This window comes from Lotus japonicus, chromosome 6, assembly GCF_012489685.1.
Source record: "Lotus japonicus ecotype B-129 chromosome 6, LjGifu_v1.2".
Taxonomy (NCBI): domain Eukaryota; kingdom Viridiplantae; phylum Streptophyta; class Magnoliopsida; order Fabales; family Fabaceae; genus Lotus; species Lotus japonicus.
The window spans coordinates 59,497,324-59,515,109 of NC_080046.1; the positions used below are offsets into that span (position 1 = coordinate 59,497,324).

General features: G+C 35.8%; 2 protein-coding genes across 2 annotated transcripts; both read left to right on the top strand.

Annotated features, from left to right (window-relative positions):
• The first annotated feature begins 1,793 nt into the window (after window positions 1-1,793).
• Window positions 1,794-9,936, top strand: LOC130722705 (sodium/hydrogen exchanger 6-like). The gene is made up of 22 exons (XM_057573526.1): window positions 1,794-2,172; window positions 2,249-2,300; window positions 2,396-2,455; window positions 2,551-2,575; window positions 2,675-2,760; window positions 2,908-3,019; window positions 3,678-3,740; window positions 3,892-3,911; window positions 4,006-4,100; window positions 4,277-4,305; window positions 4,401-4,432; window positions 4,533-4,580; window positions 4,683-4,743; window positions 4,826-4,923; window positions 5,015-5,090; window positions 5,216-5,235; window positions 5,375-5,472; window positions 5,613-5,722; window positions 6,578-6,703; window positions 7,670-7,770; window positions 8,275-8,345; window positions 9,413-9,936. The coding sequence occupies exons 1-22, from the start codon at window positions 1,989-1,991 to the stop codon at window positions 9,469-9,471; spliced, it is 1,626 nt and encodes a 541-aa protein (XP_057429509.1). The 5' UTR covers window positions 1,794-1,988; the 3' UTR covers window positions 9,472-9,936.
• Window positions 9,937-12,524: 2,588 nt separating this feature from the next.
• On the top strand, window positions 12,525-15,956 carry LOC130723600 (protein ENDOSPERM DEFECTIVE 1-like). The gene is made up of 6 exons (XM_057574703.1): window positions 12,525-13,787; window positions 14,431-14,550; window positions 14,817-14,933; window positions 15,062-15,151; window positions 15,391-15,498; window positions 15,582-15,956. The coding sequence occupies exons 1-6, from the start codon at window positions 12,708-12,710 to the stop codon at window positions 15,672-15,674; spliced, it is 1,608 nt and encodes a 535-aa protein (XP_057430686.1). The 5' UTR covers window positions 12,525-12,707; the 3' UTR covers window positions 15,675-15,956.
• The last annotated feature ends 1,830 nt before the right edge of the window (window positions 15,957-17,786 follow it).

The window sequence follows — 17,786 nt, forward strand, 5'->3', positions numbered from 1 at the left end:
TGTCGAGCTATCGAATAATGCGATTGAGCCCAGCACTCGATGCTTATTCATAGGGCTTTGGTGTGTAGTGTGAATCGAGAAGAGCAATGAGGATGGAGTTGGGGTTGGGATTGATATGACTAGATGAGGAAGAAGAACAAGATTTATGGAATAATACATAATGGAGTGGTGAATGAGAATGGAAAACGGAGAAGAGGAGCAAATACACCATAGATGGCTTGATTGGATCACCGTACAATGAAGGGTCTTGTTTATGGGTGTGGATTGGGTAAGCGGTGTTGGCGTGTTGCCCACGGTAGTGCAAGTGAAGGGGATGGTGGTTGGTTGTTGGTAGGAAGTGGAGAGGAAATTAGTGGTTGAGGTGGTGGGCTAGAGGTTAGGAGTGAGAGGATGTGGTGAAGAGTTGGTTGGAGTGGTGGAGGGTACCATGCCATTACTAGATTGGTTTAAAATTTACAAAACTTGAAATATCACTGAGGATGTTATAACTGTTATAACTTATAACTATAACCTTGTTTTTTTTTTCAGTGGTATATGGTGCAATACCCACAACATTCTTTTATGAATTACAAGTTTTGTAAGAGTTTTCTTACATCATATACTTCATCCACAATTATTATTATAGGATTTTAATTTCATAACTTCGTGTGCAGGAATGAGAAAAGTTGTTTTTGAAATATTAAAATTTTAGTTGAGCCTAACGCACAAATTGCTTAAAGGTAGATATTAATATATTATCCTCCCACTTATAAATATTTCATTAATCATTTATATAATTAATGTGAGATTTAACAATCATGAAATAACAAATGTAGAACTTACACTTCCACAACTCCAACTCAAGCATTCATAAAAGACTTTTAAAGAACTTCTCTGGAGTATAAGTATATAATCATAATGGTGGAAGTTATAAATACTCTATTAGTCATATCTATAATTATTGTGAGACTTAACAATTATGAAATAAAAATTCCAAACTTGCACTTCCACAACTCTAAAGTATAGAAGTGTAGTTGAGACAAAAAAAAGTAAAGAAGTGTAGTTACAATTCAGGAATTATAAAATGTAAAAAATTAATATACAATATTTTAACAAAAAATGATTACAAAGTTCTAATTTGTCATAAGCCATTTGTTTAATATTAAAGTTAAAGCATGTAAATCAAAACAAATTTCCTTTGGGGTCTACCTAATATCTAATATGCACCACTTTTTAGTGGTGTAACTTTGCACCACTATGTTAATTGTCCATTTTACCCCTGTTCAAAAAATTAATCCCATCAAAATCCACCCGGTAATACCAATATTTTTTTCTTTTTATAAAATAATTTTTTTTAACAGGGGTAAAATTGACAATTGGTATAGTGGTGCAAGGTTGCACCACTAAAAAGTGGTGCATATTAGGTGGCACCTTTGACGTAATACTTGATTGAAAAGTCAAAAGTGAACTTTTTTCCTAATAAAAGAAAACAATGCCCCCCAGCATATGATTTGACCTTGACAAACATAGAAAGTTGTCTCATATTTATTTTTATTTTAGGGGCCACAATTTGTTTGTCTCTAACTAGCTTATTTTAATAATAATTTAAATATAACAGTTTAATATTTTGTTAATCTCTTAAACATATGAAATCATCACCAAATTTGTTCATACGAATCATCAAAATGACAGTGAAGGGAAATAAAAATTTAGAAAAAAATTCATATTCATTCTTTATTTTGTTTCATTATAATATTAAAAGAATTGATAATTATAATATAACAATAATAATATACATTTTTTTTTTGTTAGCTAGAGTTTCGTGTTGAAGTTAAACTAGAGTCCAAGAGCAAAGGAGAGAAAGAAACAGAATCGAAAGGGAAAACGGAGAATCGAACAATCGAAACACGCATCACATTCACTTTCCCTCTAATTTTCTGAAGAACACCGCAACAATCAATCGAATTCTTCAATCGGAGTTGAAGGAGTCGTCGCTCGCGGTGGTCGGAATGGGCTCGGAGAATGAAATTTCTCCGGCCGATGGTCACAAGGCTCCCGGCAAGGAGCAGCAAGCCGCCGGCGTCGGAATCCTTCTTCAGATCATGATGTTGGTCTTGTCCTTCGTTCTCGGTCACGTTCTCCGTCGCAAGAAGATTTACATCATCCCTGAAGCCAGTGCTTCTCTTCTCATAGGTAATTTTCTCTTCTTCTTCTTGTTCTTCCATTCACTTTCTAACCCTAAATTGAATTTTACCCCCTTTTTTTGCAGGGTTAATTGTTGGAATACTAGCTAACATTTCTGACACTGAAACTAACATCAGGTTATTCTCAATTTCAATTTCAATCTATCACATCATTCTCAGTTTCTCTTTTACTTTTTCAGTGATTCAAGTTCTTGTTTGTCAATTTTCTGCAGGGCTTGGTTCAATTTTCATGAGGAGTTTTTCTTCTTGTTCTTGTTACCTCCCATCATATTATATCCTTACTAACATTGTTAGTTCTTATGTATAATGCTTTATCTGCTCACTGCATCATATGTGTTGTGTTTGTTTCCTTGACTCTTGAGTTTACTCAGTCTGGCTTCAGTCTCTCACCTGTAAGTCATTTCATAGTGTTCTCTTTGTTGGACTTGAACTTTGTTTTTTTGGGAAAGGGCTTTGGACTTATCAGGGACTGGTAATGTGGCTTTTTACAGAAACCATTTTTCTCAAATTTTGGAGCAATTGTGACATTTGCGATATTCGGCACCTTATTAGCTTCCGTTGTAACCGGTGTCTTGGTGTAAGTTCTATTCCCCTCATCCCTCCCCCTTTTAAAATAGTAACTTTTACACTTATTGGTGATGCACATAAGTTACATAACACATTAGGGTGGTGGTTAATTAGAGTTTTTTCAGTTCATTGATTATGGTTATCCTCTATGATTCAGTTATCTTGGTGGGCTGGTGTTCCTCATGTATAGACTACCTTTTGTTGAGTGCCTGATGTTTGGTGCTCTTATATCAGCAACCGACCCCGTTACTGTTTTGTCCATATTTCAGGTGATTTGTGCCTTTTTAATAATAATTTCATTTATAGTTTATACATTTACTCGGTTAGATACTTGTTATGACTTCCAATATTATCATCTATATTGCTGCGAATCGAATATGTTTGTCTAATACAAAGGCCATGGGGTGTCAATGAATAGTCAGGACTCATTAGCATTCCTCTCCACCTGCTAGTTTGTTGCATGTGCTCATGCTTCAGCTACTACATTTTTTGCATAATTGAAGCTTTGTAGTAGATGATCATAACTTATTATGACGTAAATAAATGGCAAAGAGATTAATGCAGAACTTAGTTGTGTTTAAAAATAGATTTAATAGGAAAAGCGTTATAAAACTTCGATTGGGAAATTCCAAGCCTTTGAAATCTATAATGGGATATGTCCTTAGCTCATCATCTATTAAGCAGGGACATAGACATAGATAGTTACTAGACATGACACTGACACACCAACACCGACAATGTCTAAAATGTGGATTTCGTTTCTCTAAAGCGAGGGAGTCATTATATAGGGTAAAGTAGGAAGTCATTAACCATATTTCTTAGTATATGTGGGGTAGTTATTTGGTTCTTATAATAAGGACCAGAAGGAGAATCTGGAATTGCTAACTTGGAATTTAGTTATTGCTAACTTGGAGTTTTAATTGCCAGGAGCTGGGCACAGATGTCAATCTATATGCCTTGGTTTTTGGAGAATCTGTTTTGAACGATGCAGTAAGTTTCTTTTGGTACTTGCTACAGCCCTTTTTTAATACTTGACTGCAGATTTGGTTTAAATATAGTTGATTTTAATTTGCTAATCTTTTGCTTGATTGGGCCCCTTGTTATTTCTTTTGTCCTATCCTCCCTCCTTCACTATGGGCAGATGGCAATTTCTTTGTACAGGTACCTGAACTTCCGAAGTATCTTTTGCTTCTCTGAACTGAAGTAGCCCAAGTTTTATTAAAGTTCACTTCTAACTCAAGCACTTACTTTGCAGGACAATGTCATTGGTTAAAACTCATCCATCTGGACAAAATATATTCATGGTGATTGTTCGATTTTTGGAGACTTTTGTTGGGTCAATGTCAGCAGGTCAGTCTTTTACTCAATGTTCTGTTTAGGAAGTGTTAGGAGGGAGCCTCTTTAGAGATTTTTTATTTTTTTATTATATAAACTTAGGGTCTTAGATGCTTTTCTGTATTGTTGTGAGTTATTATGTTTTCAGTATTACTAAGTTGTGAGCTGTGGTTCTTTTGATGGATCTGCAGGTGTTGGAGTTGGGTTTATATCTTCTTTGATATCCTTTTAAACCCTCATGTCCTGTATATTTGCAGCATAAATATTTGGAAATTTTAAAATCAAGATTTATTGTAAAACCTTGACTATCAGAACCTATTTAAGTATGCAGGGTTGGATATTGACAGGTAAACATTTAATATTAGTTTTCTTTCTGATATTTGTCATTCGATGATTCACATTACATCTAGAAAATACTAATCAGAAGAATTTTATGCTTCTATCCAGCCTTCAGAACTTGGAGAGCTGTCTTTTTGTTCTTTTCCCATATTTCTCGTAAGAAACCTTCCTGACCATTTCTTGATAACTTGTCCACAAAATTTTTACAAGTTTTTCCATTTATGGTGCAAATCAGCGTAAAACTATTTTCTTTTTCAGGTATATGCTTGCTGAAGGCCTTGGTCTGTCTGGAATCGTATCAATACTATTCACAGGAATAGTAAGTTCATATTGCATTTTCCCTGTGTTATTTCATGTCTGTATCATAACATGGTTATGAGTATTTTGATGTTTTGTTTTAGGTCATGAAGCATTATGCATATTCAAATTTGTCACAAAGTTCTCAAAGATTTGTCTCTGCTTTTTTTGAGTTGATATCATCACTAGCCGAAACATTTGTGTAAGGCGGATTTCATTGACAGTATTTTCCCTCTTCTGCTTAAACATTTCCTCTAAATGATGAGTTAACACTTTTTTGTTGTGTTCTACAGATTTATATACATGGGATTTGATATAGCTATGGAGCAACATAGCTGGTCTCATATTGGATTCATATTCTTCTCCATTGTATCCTTTTTTCTTTCCTTTCTTTTTGGCCCTGAAAATTGAAATGTTGCGATTTGTATTAGCTTTAGCTCAACATATCATGTTCTTATGGGATTTTTCCTCAACCCGTGTGATAATTACTTCAGATATTCATTGGAATTGCAAGGTATTTTCACTGATTGCTATCATTATAAGTCCTTGATTATAGGGGCACATGATAATTTCAGGCTTTTTGGATATTCTATGCTTTGATTTCACATGTCGCTTGAAAATCTTAAACTAGATTGTTGGGTCATTTCATGCAGAGCGGCAAATGTCTTCTCTTGTGCTTATCTGGTTAATCTGGCAAGACCAGCTCATCGAAAGATACCTGTAAAACACCAGAAAGCACTTTGGTACAGTGGTAAGGAATTAACCAGCACATATATCATTGACTTTTCGGTGCAAATTTGGATTACTTCTGTCAAGGAAACAAACTGCTTTAAGCAATTGGTGCATTCTTTAATGCGGTGCCTGAGTTTTTCATTTTGTGAACATGAACAGGACTTCGGGGAGCCATGGCCTTTGCCCTCGCTTTGCAATCAGTTCACGATCTTCCGGAAGGACATGGACAGACCATCTTCACTGCAACTACAGCAATAGTTGTTTTGACGGTAGGCACACTCTTGTTGTCCTTTAGTTAAGCTAATCTTCTAAATACTAAGGTAGTGTTAGGTACTGGGCTGTGTTGGACATTGTGTAACCTGTAAATGTTACTTCCGTTCACCATGTGCCAACAGGAGCAAAGATCAAGTGTAGGGGAGATGTGAATGTTGAGGTAGATGAGTGAGTACACAAGAAAATATAAGATCATGAACAGATGTATTCAGGAGAAAGTTGGAGCAAGAAATCATTACTGTATTTCAATAAGAGAGGAAAACATTTGCACAGATAAAAGATAAAGAGGACACAGTAGAAAACTTACAATCCAAATACAGCGTGAGGTGCAGAGAAAATTGAGGGTTGTATTACAAAAGAGATTGCAAAAAAATTAAATCATAAAATGGAGACAATAGAAAAGTTAAGTCGAGATCTGAATAAAGATATCTTTAAATTCATATATCCTTTCAACCTCTTTCGGAGAACCTTACAAAAAAGTGCCAGATCTTTGAATCCAATTTTATGCGATCACCACATAAGATCATGAGCTACGGGTCTTCTGGTATCATATGATACAAATGCCATTCAGGAATCTCAGACGACTCAGAGAAAATTGGTTTTGTAAATGGTGACCAAATTATAAATGGAGGAAGTTGTGGTAAAGTAATATGTGGTAAGAGAATATATAAGTAACATTTATTGAGTAATCTGATGGTAAGCATCCAAAGAACTGACTGAAAGTTTTGTCAAATTTATATAGTTTTCTTATGTAGGTTATTCGCATGCAGCCAACTTTTTCTCCCATTTTTTGTTTAGTCACCATTCCTGAGCTCCATTTCCAGTATGAAACCTTTTGTTTGTTGTTTCAGGTATTACTGATTGGTGGTTCAACAGGAACCATGCTTGAAGCTCTAGATGTTGTAGGTGGAGACAGTCCAAACGATAGCCCTTTGGCTTCAATTGGTTCCGTCCCAGCAAGTTTTGCAACAAATAATGTAGGTTAAGCTTTATAACGATAACGCGTTAAACACCCTTCGTTTATGTTATATGACTTTTAACTTTAAACTTTCATTTGGAAGCAACACCCATCATTAATATTAGAAGATGAATGGCCAAATACTAATATGATCTGGGCTTATAAGTTTTCACTTTCACAAGCTTATTGCAAGATTATGCATCTCATTTTCATACATCTCATTTATCTTTTTAAAGTGATCTTGATATGTGGTGTCATTGTTGAATGCTTGAAAGAGAAGTAAATGACTGACTGACTGTAACGAACATGTGTTGTCTTATATTGATAGAAAAGATAAAAAGAAAGACTTATATCGCATAATGCTCACATGAAACATTGTTTGCAAGGTTGTTTAATTTATTGTAGCATTATATGCATGTTTTTCTTGTTATAACTTGGACTCATCTATAGTAGCTTGGCTGTATAATTTAATTGTAACGGCTGTCCTCTTGCACATTTCATTTTGTTTTGTCAATTAAGTGTTAGCTCTTAACATGAAAGACTAGGCTCTTTTGCTTTCTCAAATAATAGAAGCTTGCAGGAAGGAAGTTATGCTTTACAAGTTATGGTTGACTAAGATTTGGGTGGGACTAGTTTGTGTGTGTATATATATATATATTTGATGTAGAAAGAAGTGGTTATGTTATCTCAAAAAGTCATAGCCTAAGAAGTAGAGGTTGATGATTGCCCTGGCTAAAATAAAATTCTAGGTACCAAACATGCCCAACTGAGAATTAAGTGTTTGATATAGTTATCTCATGATTTGAATTTTAAGAATCCATATTGTTATAAATTTTGTTGTCAAATTTTTGGTTCGCTTCCAAATTGAAAGTCTCAATCTTGACAGTTCAAATGATCCTGACAGTGGATAATATATAACTAGATGAATCTACTTCACATGTTTGTCTGTTTCTCTTTCAACTGACATCTTTTTGTTTTACTCAAGGTTTATGAGGGGAACATTGGTTATGTTGCTCCTTCATACGATGAAGAATCATCTTCATCTGGGAACAAAATCAAGATGAAGCTAAAAGAATTCCACAAGAGGTATTATCTGTGTTCTGAGTGTGTTATATGTACTTGTGAATGTATGTAACTGAGTATGTATGAAGGAGAAGATGCTTAATACGAAATTGTATCTGTCTAAACCACTTCCACCGCTTCTCCTTTTCATTTTTATAGTTGCAAACCACTTTGTGTAGATTCATGCAAACTGTTTTTGTAAATATAGGATAACTCATGTATGTATGTATGTATGTATGCATGTATGTATGTATGTATATCTGTCAATGTGCGCCCGCACAAGTAGACAGTGCTTGGCACAGTTAGAACAGAAAGAAATATACTACACCCTTTTGTTCTTTTTTATTATACTTTTTTAGTAGAACCAAATTATCTCAATTTTTTAAGCCTTGTGTTTTATTCTGTTCTACTTTTAAAATGTAACAAACAGACTAAAACAAATATGTTCATCCCATTCTACTTTTTTGCCCTAAAATGCTACCTTAATGATGTCGCCATTGCTAATTTCTCTTTGCTTCTTTTTTGCAGTGCTGGGTCTTTTACAGCATTAGATAGAAACTACCTTACCCCATTCTTTACTAGTCAAAATGGAGATGAAGGTAAATTTGACTGTAATTTTTATTCAGAACTCTGTCATTTATGCTGAAGAATTTATGTAGTAGATATGTAGCGTAACCTTGGCTTACTTTTTTCTTCTAAATTGGCTTGATAGGTAGTGTATTTGACAACTTACCCCAAAAATGTAACAACCCACAAATTTATTTGATCTGCCAAACCACAAAATGAAATAGCCAGAATCAGTAACCAAGATTTATAACCTCAATTTACATATATCAGAATGCAGGGTACATGAAATTTTCAATAAGTCCTCAAAATAATAGTAAATGTGCAATAGAATCATACTAGAACTGTGCAACTCGGAAAATGAAGATAATCATTGTCTCTATAATTGCATTATAGCGGTGTAAAATAAAAAATACTAGTCACGGCACAATGAAAGCCTACTAAAACCCCCAGGAATCCGCTACTCAGCCACTAGTGAATTTGAATGAGAGAAAATTAAAGGAATGAGTGACAAAGACCAAGTGAGACGTAAGAGACAAAGTTATCGTGAGACATAAGAGACAAAGTTATCGAAACGGCGAAACAATTATCATATGAGGGTTTAAAACCAACAAACTAAGTGTGAAACAGAGAGAAAACTATCAAATTAGCAACCCCTTACAAAATTCAGGCTTTCATGAACCAACCCCAAAAGCTTAAGATGTTGGGTGATGGACACATAATGGATTTATATTATTTTCCTGACATGCCTTCTTGCACGAAAGCCCTTTGGGCTTGAAGCGAGGGCAATTCACTGCGTATGCTTAAATTTAACATTTTAATAGAAGAGTAGAGACAACAAGTTTCAGACTATAGAGTATAGACCACTTAGTCGTAGAGGTCCTGATACCAATATATGAATCAGCTACTCTAAATAGTTTACAACCTATCTATAAACTCTTTTAAGCTTACTTTTATGAGCTTTTTTGAGCTTATTTTGTGTTTAATTAGTCTATTTATCCACATGCACCTGTAGTAATAATTTTCTTTCCTGTCTAGTGTAACTGAATTATTTTTGTTTTGACATCATATCACCACAATTTGTTGTTCTTGGTCTTAACAGCCGAGCCTTTTACTTCTCCAAGATCAGGATTTAATGGCCAGAACCATTATTCATCATGATTCGTCCAAAGCACATGCTGCTTTCAAAATTTCCTCTGTACATAACTTCAGTTACGCAATTTATAGACAGCTCGTAGAAATTAGCATAATACAAGGTTCAAATCTACATCCTGCATTCCAAGTTGTACGTTTGAGAATCTCTGGACTAGCGTCATTAGATTGGACAACATCATCTCTGCAGAATTACCATTCCACACAATGATTATATGCCTCTGCTTTGAAGTTGGAGGTTTTTAATGTAGAACTGACGACACCTTTATTTTCATTTTGACGTTTTTACACGTTTTATCACCTAGGTATAGCTCTATTCAGTTCTGAAAATTTTAGTTTACTTCATTATTGTGACAATGATTTTATTATATTACAAAATGAATATAGTTATGGAGTAAGAATGAGCTTTATGCAGGAAGTTAATGGTCAAGTATTTGGCAAATGAGCACATTACTGAATACAGGATTTTCTTCATGTTTAATTTTTTCATGGTGTTGTTATTTGGCACTGAGGTTGGTGCATGCAATGTGTGTTTGAGTCGTTATTTTTGGTGATTTTGATTTTGTAAAATTGAATTTGTTTAATAGGGGATTAAAGTAAAGTGATTTGTGTTTACAAAAGTAACCCATAGAATTGATTTGGAGCAGAAAAAACCTTTGGAATCATGAGGCAATGTTAATTAGAACAGCTCAAAAGTATTCTTCTCGGATGTATTTCTTTGATGAACTCGGTGTGTTTCTTTAATGTAAAATTTTCTATTGACTAGAAAAACCCTCTTTGTTGAACATCATATGTTTATAGAGTAGCGTGTGAATGTTAGATTGTGTTACTATAGTTGGAATATAAGATGATTTAAAATAGAATTGAGTTATCAAATAATAAATAATAACAAATAACAGTAAATAAAAAACTGACTGTAAAATTAACCCAACAACAAAATTTACACAGTTCATGTCAAAGTGAAACCAGAAGACTGAGGAAATAGAAGCAAACTCTAATTTGTGTAATTAAATCTCATTTTCATAATCTTACAGTAACAGACTTGAATGAACACGCATACACCCATTGGAGGGTTCAGAAATAAATGCTTCACTTATGCCAAAAGTTTATATATTAGGTGAAGAAAGTTTGTAATAATAAATTTACCTGGACTTGAAACAAATTTCTATAACAAAATGGAATTGTATACACTATACAATATACTTTTCAGTGCTTCGAAATGATTGTCACTTTTTTTGTTACATCGGAAAACTAACAATAGAACAAACAACTACAAAAAGCCTAAACGATCCCTCAAACTAAGGATCTCTAAGTCCAAGGGCGTAGCCTCCAACAAACACCACTAGATAGACAGGGAAGAAGCTTCTCTCTTAACCAACCAATTAGCATGTTCATTACACTCTCTGCTGATACTGGTCAAGGTTACCGACCATCTCCTTCCCAAAAGCTGACGAATGTCATCCAAGATGGGGAGAAACAACCTGCTTTTCGTCCTCCAACGCCTGAAGCAAATCCCTGCAATCCACTCTGCAAAACACGTCCTTGTATCCTCTCTTCCACACTACTTGCACGCCATTCTTCAGTGCACTCGCCTCTGCTAGCAACTCAATGCCTCCATTATGGTATCCATGGAACCCAAACAACCACGACCCCTGAGAGTCTTGCGTTGTCCCCCCCCCCCCCCCATCCCATGCACTTGACCTCACTCCTAAAGCTGCCATCAACGCAAAGGTCGATACTTCCCTCGGCAGCGATTTCCAGCTTCTAATCATCATGGTTGCTTAGATAGTTTAATACTTTTATTGTTCTGGAATATAACTCATTTTATAGTATAATGAAGTATTTAATTTTTATAAAAAAATTACCCTCATATTTATAAAAGATATATTAACATTTTGAAAAGTTTTAAATTTAGAAAGAGAAACTCACATAAAATTAAATAGATAGTTAAAGTCAAGAGATAAATTAATTGAATTTGCAATCTTTTAAATATTAAAGTCCATATAGTAAAGTTAATAAAACTTTTTATAAATTTATTGATAGTAACTAGTACTTTTTTTAACACTAATAATTAGGTAAAAGTGACTTATAAATAAGAATATATGAAGTTCTATTTAGTACTTTGAAGGAGGAAAAGAGGATGTTGGAACTTGCAAAATGAGAAATATCTTAGGAAATTTTGTTTATATTATATACTATTTTCGAAATAAAAAAGTGGCAACTCTGACAAGTGTCATTCCCTCATTTTATGCATTTCTTCATAAGTTTTCTCTCTCATACTATAATGAGTAGAAAGATGATGCCATATTTATATTTTATGATTTTTTAGTAATTTAAATAATAAATAATTCTATGTTTTTGAAAATAATTAATGTATTAATATTGCATTCAATAGTTATTAATAACATTAAAATAGTTATCAAAGTCAATTGTGACTTTTTTCAAAAATAACTACTATATTAATTTGACAATAAATGATTTTTAATGACATTAGAATGATTAATAAAAGTCAATTGTGATGTCATTAATTTAACAAATTAATTAATCAACATTAATATAAAATTAAGAAATAAACTAATTTATATCTATTAATCTTATTAAATCACATCATATATCACATTCATTACTTTTCATCACTTTATTTTCAACAAACTTTTATCGCAACCAAATGAACCAAACCAATATTAGCAAAATAAAAATTTTATTAACGCTAATCAAAACACACAATAAAAAATAAATGTTTAATTTTAGTAACGAGTGATTGGTTCAAGTGATACATTATCGATTCATCTTAAATAAGATCCTGAGTTCGAGTTTTATAAATGAAAAAAAACCTCGTTGAAAGAGTTAGCCTCACCATAATATAGATGTTCCGACTCAAATAAGATAGTCTCGTAAAGCAAGCTGAAAGCACGAGAGAAACACGTACCTAGATGGAAACACTCCCCTCCCAAATATAATAGTAACCACTAACAAGAGACAACATCTATATCTATATTACAATGAAACAAAAAGAGAGCGCAGGGTGACATAACAATAACAAAAACATTAAAAATCCCGTTTATCGATTTTTGAAATTGGAACCGTTACAACGTAAACCCACTCAACCAAACATAACCCCAACGGCTACATCTCCTTCCAACACAACGCCGAAACCGAACCCTCTGTCACTCCAAATCTTCACTTCCGATTCACTCACACCACCATTTCCCTCCTCTGAAATCTGGGGCGGTTCCAATTCCTTCATGGCGGCGGCGCCGGTGAAACCTCTTGCTGCAACCGACACCATGCAACTCACGGATTCCGACAACCCCGCTCCACCTCCTCCGCCGCCGGTTCCCCACACCCGCCGGCCGAGGGTCCGGGAAGTCAGCTCCAGATTCATGTCGCCGGCTGCTTCCTCCTCCCAGAGGCGGCAGCATCGGGCAGATTCAGACCTCTCCGGCGACGAGAATTCTGAATCCTCGTTTCCGATCGCGAATTCTGTTGCTCAGAGGAAGCAGCGTGCCGCCATGAAGCTTTTCAGGGAAAGCAATGGAGTTGTTGATCAGGTGCCAAATCACCCTCCTCACCCTCCTCACCCTTCAAAGTCTTGTTCATCTAGAATTGGAATTGGAATTGGGGGTAGTGGCAATACTAATAACCCTAATTCAATTGCTACACCTTCTAGGCCTGATACCCCAACTCCCTCGGTTTTCGTGCCTTCGAGATTCCGGCTCACGCCTCATCATCACAACAACCACAACCACAGCCACAGCCACAGCCACCATAGGTCTATCAATGGAAGTGCATCAGTTGCTGCAAAATTGATGCAAGCGAGTGGCATGTCACAGTCATTGTCCAAGGCCAATGCTGCCGCTGCTGCTTCTGCTTTGTCTCAATTGGAATCCAATTCGCGCGATGATTCTGCGATAAGTTGCAGCACACAGTCACTTCCTGAGTTGTGTTCTGAGAATGATAGAGATAGGTTGACTCTGAACGACGCTGCGAAAATTGGCAATAGTGGGGAATTGAAATCCCATCCTTCACCTTTGTCCCGGTCTGTTACTTTGCCTGCTTCAAGCAGTGAGCACTTGCTGCTGGTAAAGGGGTCTGAGAAGCAACCGGCTTCTGTGTCAAATCATGTGAAGTTAGGAGGGCTTAGTTTGCCGCCGGTTGCTCCTCAGTGTGCGAGACCTGCATTGGACACAAGGAAAGGGAGGAAAGGGTCTAGTCATCAGGAAGATGTGCATTCCCTTAGATTGCTCCATAATCGTTATCTGCAATGGAGATTTGCTAATGCGAAAGCGGCAGCTTCGATGAAAGCTCAGCAAAAAGAAAGCGAGGTACCTTCTAATTCCTACTTATTGGCAAAGTTACAAATATGTAGTAGTAGCACAAGACTACTACAGAAAATCGCTGTTATCTGGCTAGGCAGTTCTATACTTGTAATTCTCTTTGATACAAGGAATTTAGCAATGTTTGTTTGGTCATGACTCTTGAGCAAGAAGGTGGATCTCTATTCCAGTTACAAAGCAGATGTTGAAACTTGAAATAACATTGATTGTAGCTTGAAAGATATGGTTATTAACTTTTTATTTCCTACACCTTGTATTAGATACAATCATTAAAAGATATGTATTTCTCAGGGATAAAGGAAAGAGGAGAGAAATCTCTGTAAGTCTCCATCAAATTATTTAGATTTTAGTTTTCAGTGTGTAAACTGACTAACCTCACATCTTCATTTACTGGTTATTTTGAAATTATACTCCGATGAACTTGATGTGGCTTTGTAGATAAGTACAACACTTTCATTCATGTGCAAGTGTTGTTGTGCTTTAGATATTTAGATTTTAGAACTCTCCTGCGCATTTATACTCAGTATTACAGTTGGTTTTGATATAACATCAAAACTTGCTACCCTTTTCAATTTAATCACCCTTAGCTCTTGTTGTCACTCTTTGTTTTTCTTCTTCTTTATCCTTGCAGAAAGCACTATATTCTCATGCAATGAAAATATCAGAAATGCGTGATTCTGTGAACAGGAAACGCGCAGAACTGGAGCTTTTGCAGAGATATAAGACTCTATCAACAATTCTTGATGCTCAAGTGAGGCCACTGATACTTCTGAATGCTTCTTTTACATTTTTGCATTCTAGTTGTGCCCATTGTAAAGCTTCCTGATTGTGATACTGAAAGTGATTATTGCTTGATGACTTCTTATGGTATCAATATTTAAGTCTATATGTTTTTGATATATCTTGAAGTGGTTTTGATAGAATACCAAATTCTTTTGCTATCAGTTCTCTTTCTTTCTTTCTTTTTGGTAAATGCACTGTAATAGTAATTGTACATTTTATTGGATGCAATTACAGATGCCATATCTAGAGGAGTGGTCTTCTATGGAAGAAGATTATTCAGTCTCCCTTACTGAAGCAACTCAGGCCTTGGTGAACGCCTCAGTGCAGCTTCCAGTTGGTGGCAATGTTAGGGTATTATTATAAATCCTCTTCTCATGTCTGTTGATTATGTACAAGACAAGCGTTTATTTTCTTTCTGCTATGTTTATTCATTGAGATTGTTGGCAAGTTCTCCTTCATAAAAATGTATTATGCAACAGGTTGATGAAAGAGAGGTGGGGGAGGCGCTGAACTCAGCATCAAAGATGATGGAAACAATTGTTTCCAATATCCAAAGATTAGTGCCAAAGGTGAGAAAAATGAAAGAATGGATCTATTCAATTGTTTGCAATGCACTTATTTTTCCTTCAAACCATCATGCCAAAGGTTGGTTTTGTTCACATTGACATGTAGCCTTCCAGTTGGGGCAATTGATGAGTTTCTTTAAGTGAAGAAACACATCAAGAATTCCTAGATTTTATGCATAAATAGTGAATGGAAAACAGATGTACTATTTGCTATTGGACTCATAAAAGTTTGTGAAACTCAGGCAGAAGAAACAGATAGTTCTATTTCAGAATTAGCGAGAGTTGTCGGAGGAGAAAGAGCTCTTATTGGAGAGAGCGGCGATTTATTGTCAAAGACATATAAATCACAGGTTTGTCTTGCTCACAGTCCTTTCATCTTCATCTTGTTTATCTCCAGCAGTTCATAATATCTAGAAGGTGCTGTGATTTTTAGGTGGAGGAGTGCAGCTTAAGGGGCCAGCTAATCCAACTGCATTCAATTTGTCAAAAGAATAAGAATAAAGAACAACAAGAAAGTGATAATTAAATTGCTACTTTGCCAGTCAACTGTGGAAATACCTCCCATCTGATGTTGTTAATAATAGTTTGTTAAGGGAGCATCAAGAGTACAAGGCCTGAGAATTCATTTTAACATTTTTTACATTAGTTGAGAAAGGGGGAGAGGATCATGATTGATCACATGTAAAATTTGTTTGAGTAGCTATCTCTTGAATTCACTGTAGGCCTGAGTGAATTCACCATGGTCTCTCTCCCTGTTTCACTCACTGGATGTCAATAAAAGTAATAGGACACTTTGTCCTTGAATGTATGAGAGTTTACTTCAAATAGCACAAATAGCATTGGAACTTTTCTTTTAAATGTAAAATTACATTCATGCTCTGGAATGAAACTTGAAGATTTAAAACAACCGAGGCCAATCTTGTAAAGTACTGTTTTTATATACATAAGTATGAAATGAAAATCAAAGTTTTAAAATACAAGGTTGTGTCTGTTTTTCAGTTGGGGTTACTTTTGGAAATCTAAATCCACATTCCAAGGCAGAAAACTCATATTTTCTTGTAGTGTTGGCGTTGTGTTGAGTCAAATGGAATGGAAAACTTGGTTCTCCAAACAAGATTTGCATTCCAAGAATTATCAGCTTTGGTGCAATATTTGCTGTCATGATCAATCCATCCAACCATTGACGCTTCCAAACAGAGGTTGAATGTTAAAGTCATGACAATGAAAAACGAATCTGGGAAAAGTTTTACCGTAACCTTTCAGTGGACAACAATGTTCAAAAAGTGAAACTAGGAGACCAAGCTAGAACACAGAAATCTAATCCAACCCTCTGATCCAAAATTGAGCATGTTTATTTCATTAACCATATGTCTCATTTACAAGTACGAGGGCATTAACTACGTAATAAAATTCATATCCCCAATTGCGGCCGGTCGCATACCCCTAGTAGAGGTGGATCACTCTAATGTAGGAAGACAAGCCCCTAAGGAAGACGAAACATGCCTGATGAAGCTTTTACCTCCAACTCGTATGACTTGGTCTGTCATCCTTCATGTAGGAACATTATCAATAACGATAATGATTTTACCACTTCCTCTTATCTTCCTCCCCTACATATATTCCTTAACCAACCAACCTCTAACCATGCTCACCTGACCTCTCCCTTTCACAATCTTCATCATTAAAAAAAAAAACACCAAACCTCATCTTTATTCTCTCTTTGTTTCCTGACAATTTAGCAAACACTCTTATTCCCCACCATGACACTGACAGCATTTGGGTATTTGCCTTGGGCTCACCTCGAGATGCACACAAGAAAACATTGCATGGTCGCTTTTGATGATCATATCCTAGCTCACTCTAGCTTGCCATGACTTTCTTTTACTAGTTACACCATTGGGGTCCTGCTTGGGGCAAGTACTACTCCTATTACCACTTCTCTATCATATACTTTTTCTTCTGTTGTTTCAGACCCTGGCCACAAGAACATATCAAGAAAACAAACAACAATCTCCGGTCCCAAAAAGTACTTTTTAATTGGAAGCATGAACCTCATGTCCTCCCTGACACACCATCGTATTTTGGTGGCGACAAAAGCATGCAGGGCCATGAGGCTCATGGCATTACGCTTCGGTGTTTGAACATGAGGTTGTAGGCGGATTCCTTGATTGGAAATCAGCTCACACATAGCTATGGAGAGTCTCCTTGGCTAAGTTGGAGGTGGCATGTCGAGATGACACGTCTGTCACCGAGGTTGAACACCATGAGCTTTGTGGCCATGCATGCTTTTGACTCGGCCATAATACAGTGTTGTGCCAAGGAGGACATGAGGTTCATGCTTCCAATTAAAAGGTACCTTTTGGGATCAAAGATTGTTGTTTGTTTTCTTGTTAGGTTTTTGCGGCTGGGGTCCGAAACAACAGAAGAAGTAGATGATGGAGAAGTGGTAATAGGAGTAGTACTTGCCCCAAGCAGGACCCAAATGGTGTAACCAATAAAAGAAAGTCATGGCAAGCCAGAATGAGGTAGGACATATTTTTTTGATAAGCTTGCGAGGTTGGACATGATCAACAAAAGCGACCATGCAATGTTTTCTTGTGTGCATCTTGAGGCCAAGCACAAGGCAAAGATCGAGAAG

Bases quoted from the DNA above. Each gene is read 5' to 3' on its own strand.
- LOC130722705 (XM_057573526.1), top strand. From the start codon at position 1,989: ATGGGCTCGGAGAATGAAATTTCTCCGGCCGATGGTCACAAGGCTCCC. The intron at 3,020-3,677 runs GTGATTTGTGCC...TTTAATTGCCAG, and splicing joins CTGTTTTGTCCATATTTCAG to GAGCTGGGCACAGATGTCAA. The intron at 7,771-8,274 runs GTATTATCTGTG...TCTTTTTTGCAG, and splicing joins CTAAAAGAATTCCACAAGAG to TGCTGGGTCTTTTACAGCAT.
- LOC130723600 (XM_057574703.1), top strand. From the start codon at position 12,708: ATGGCGGCGGCGCCGGTGAAACCTCTTGCTGCAACCGACACCATGCAA. The intron at 13,788-14,430 runs GTACCTTCTAAT...TTATCCTTGCAG, and splicing joins CTCAGCAAAAAGAAAGCGAG to AAAGCACTATATTCTCATGC. The intron at 14,551-14,816 runs GTGAGGCCACTG...ATGCAATTACAG, and splicing joins CAACAATTCTTGATGCTCAA to ATGCCATATCTAGAGGAGTG.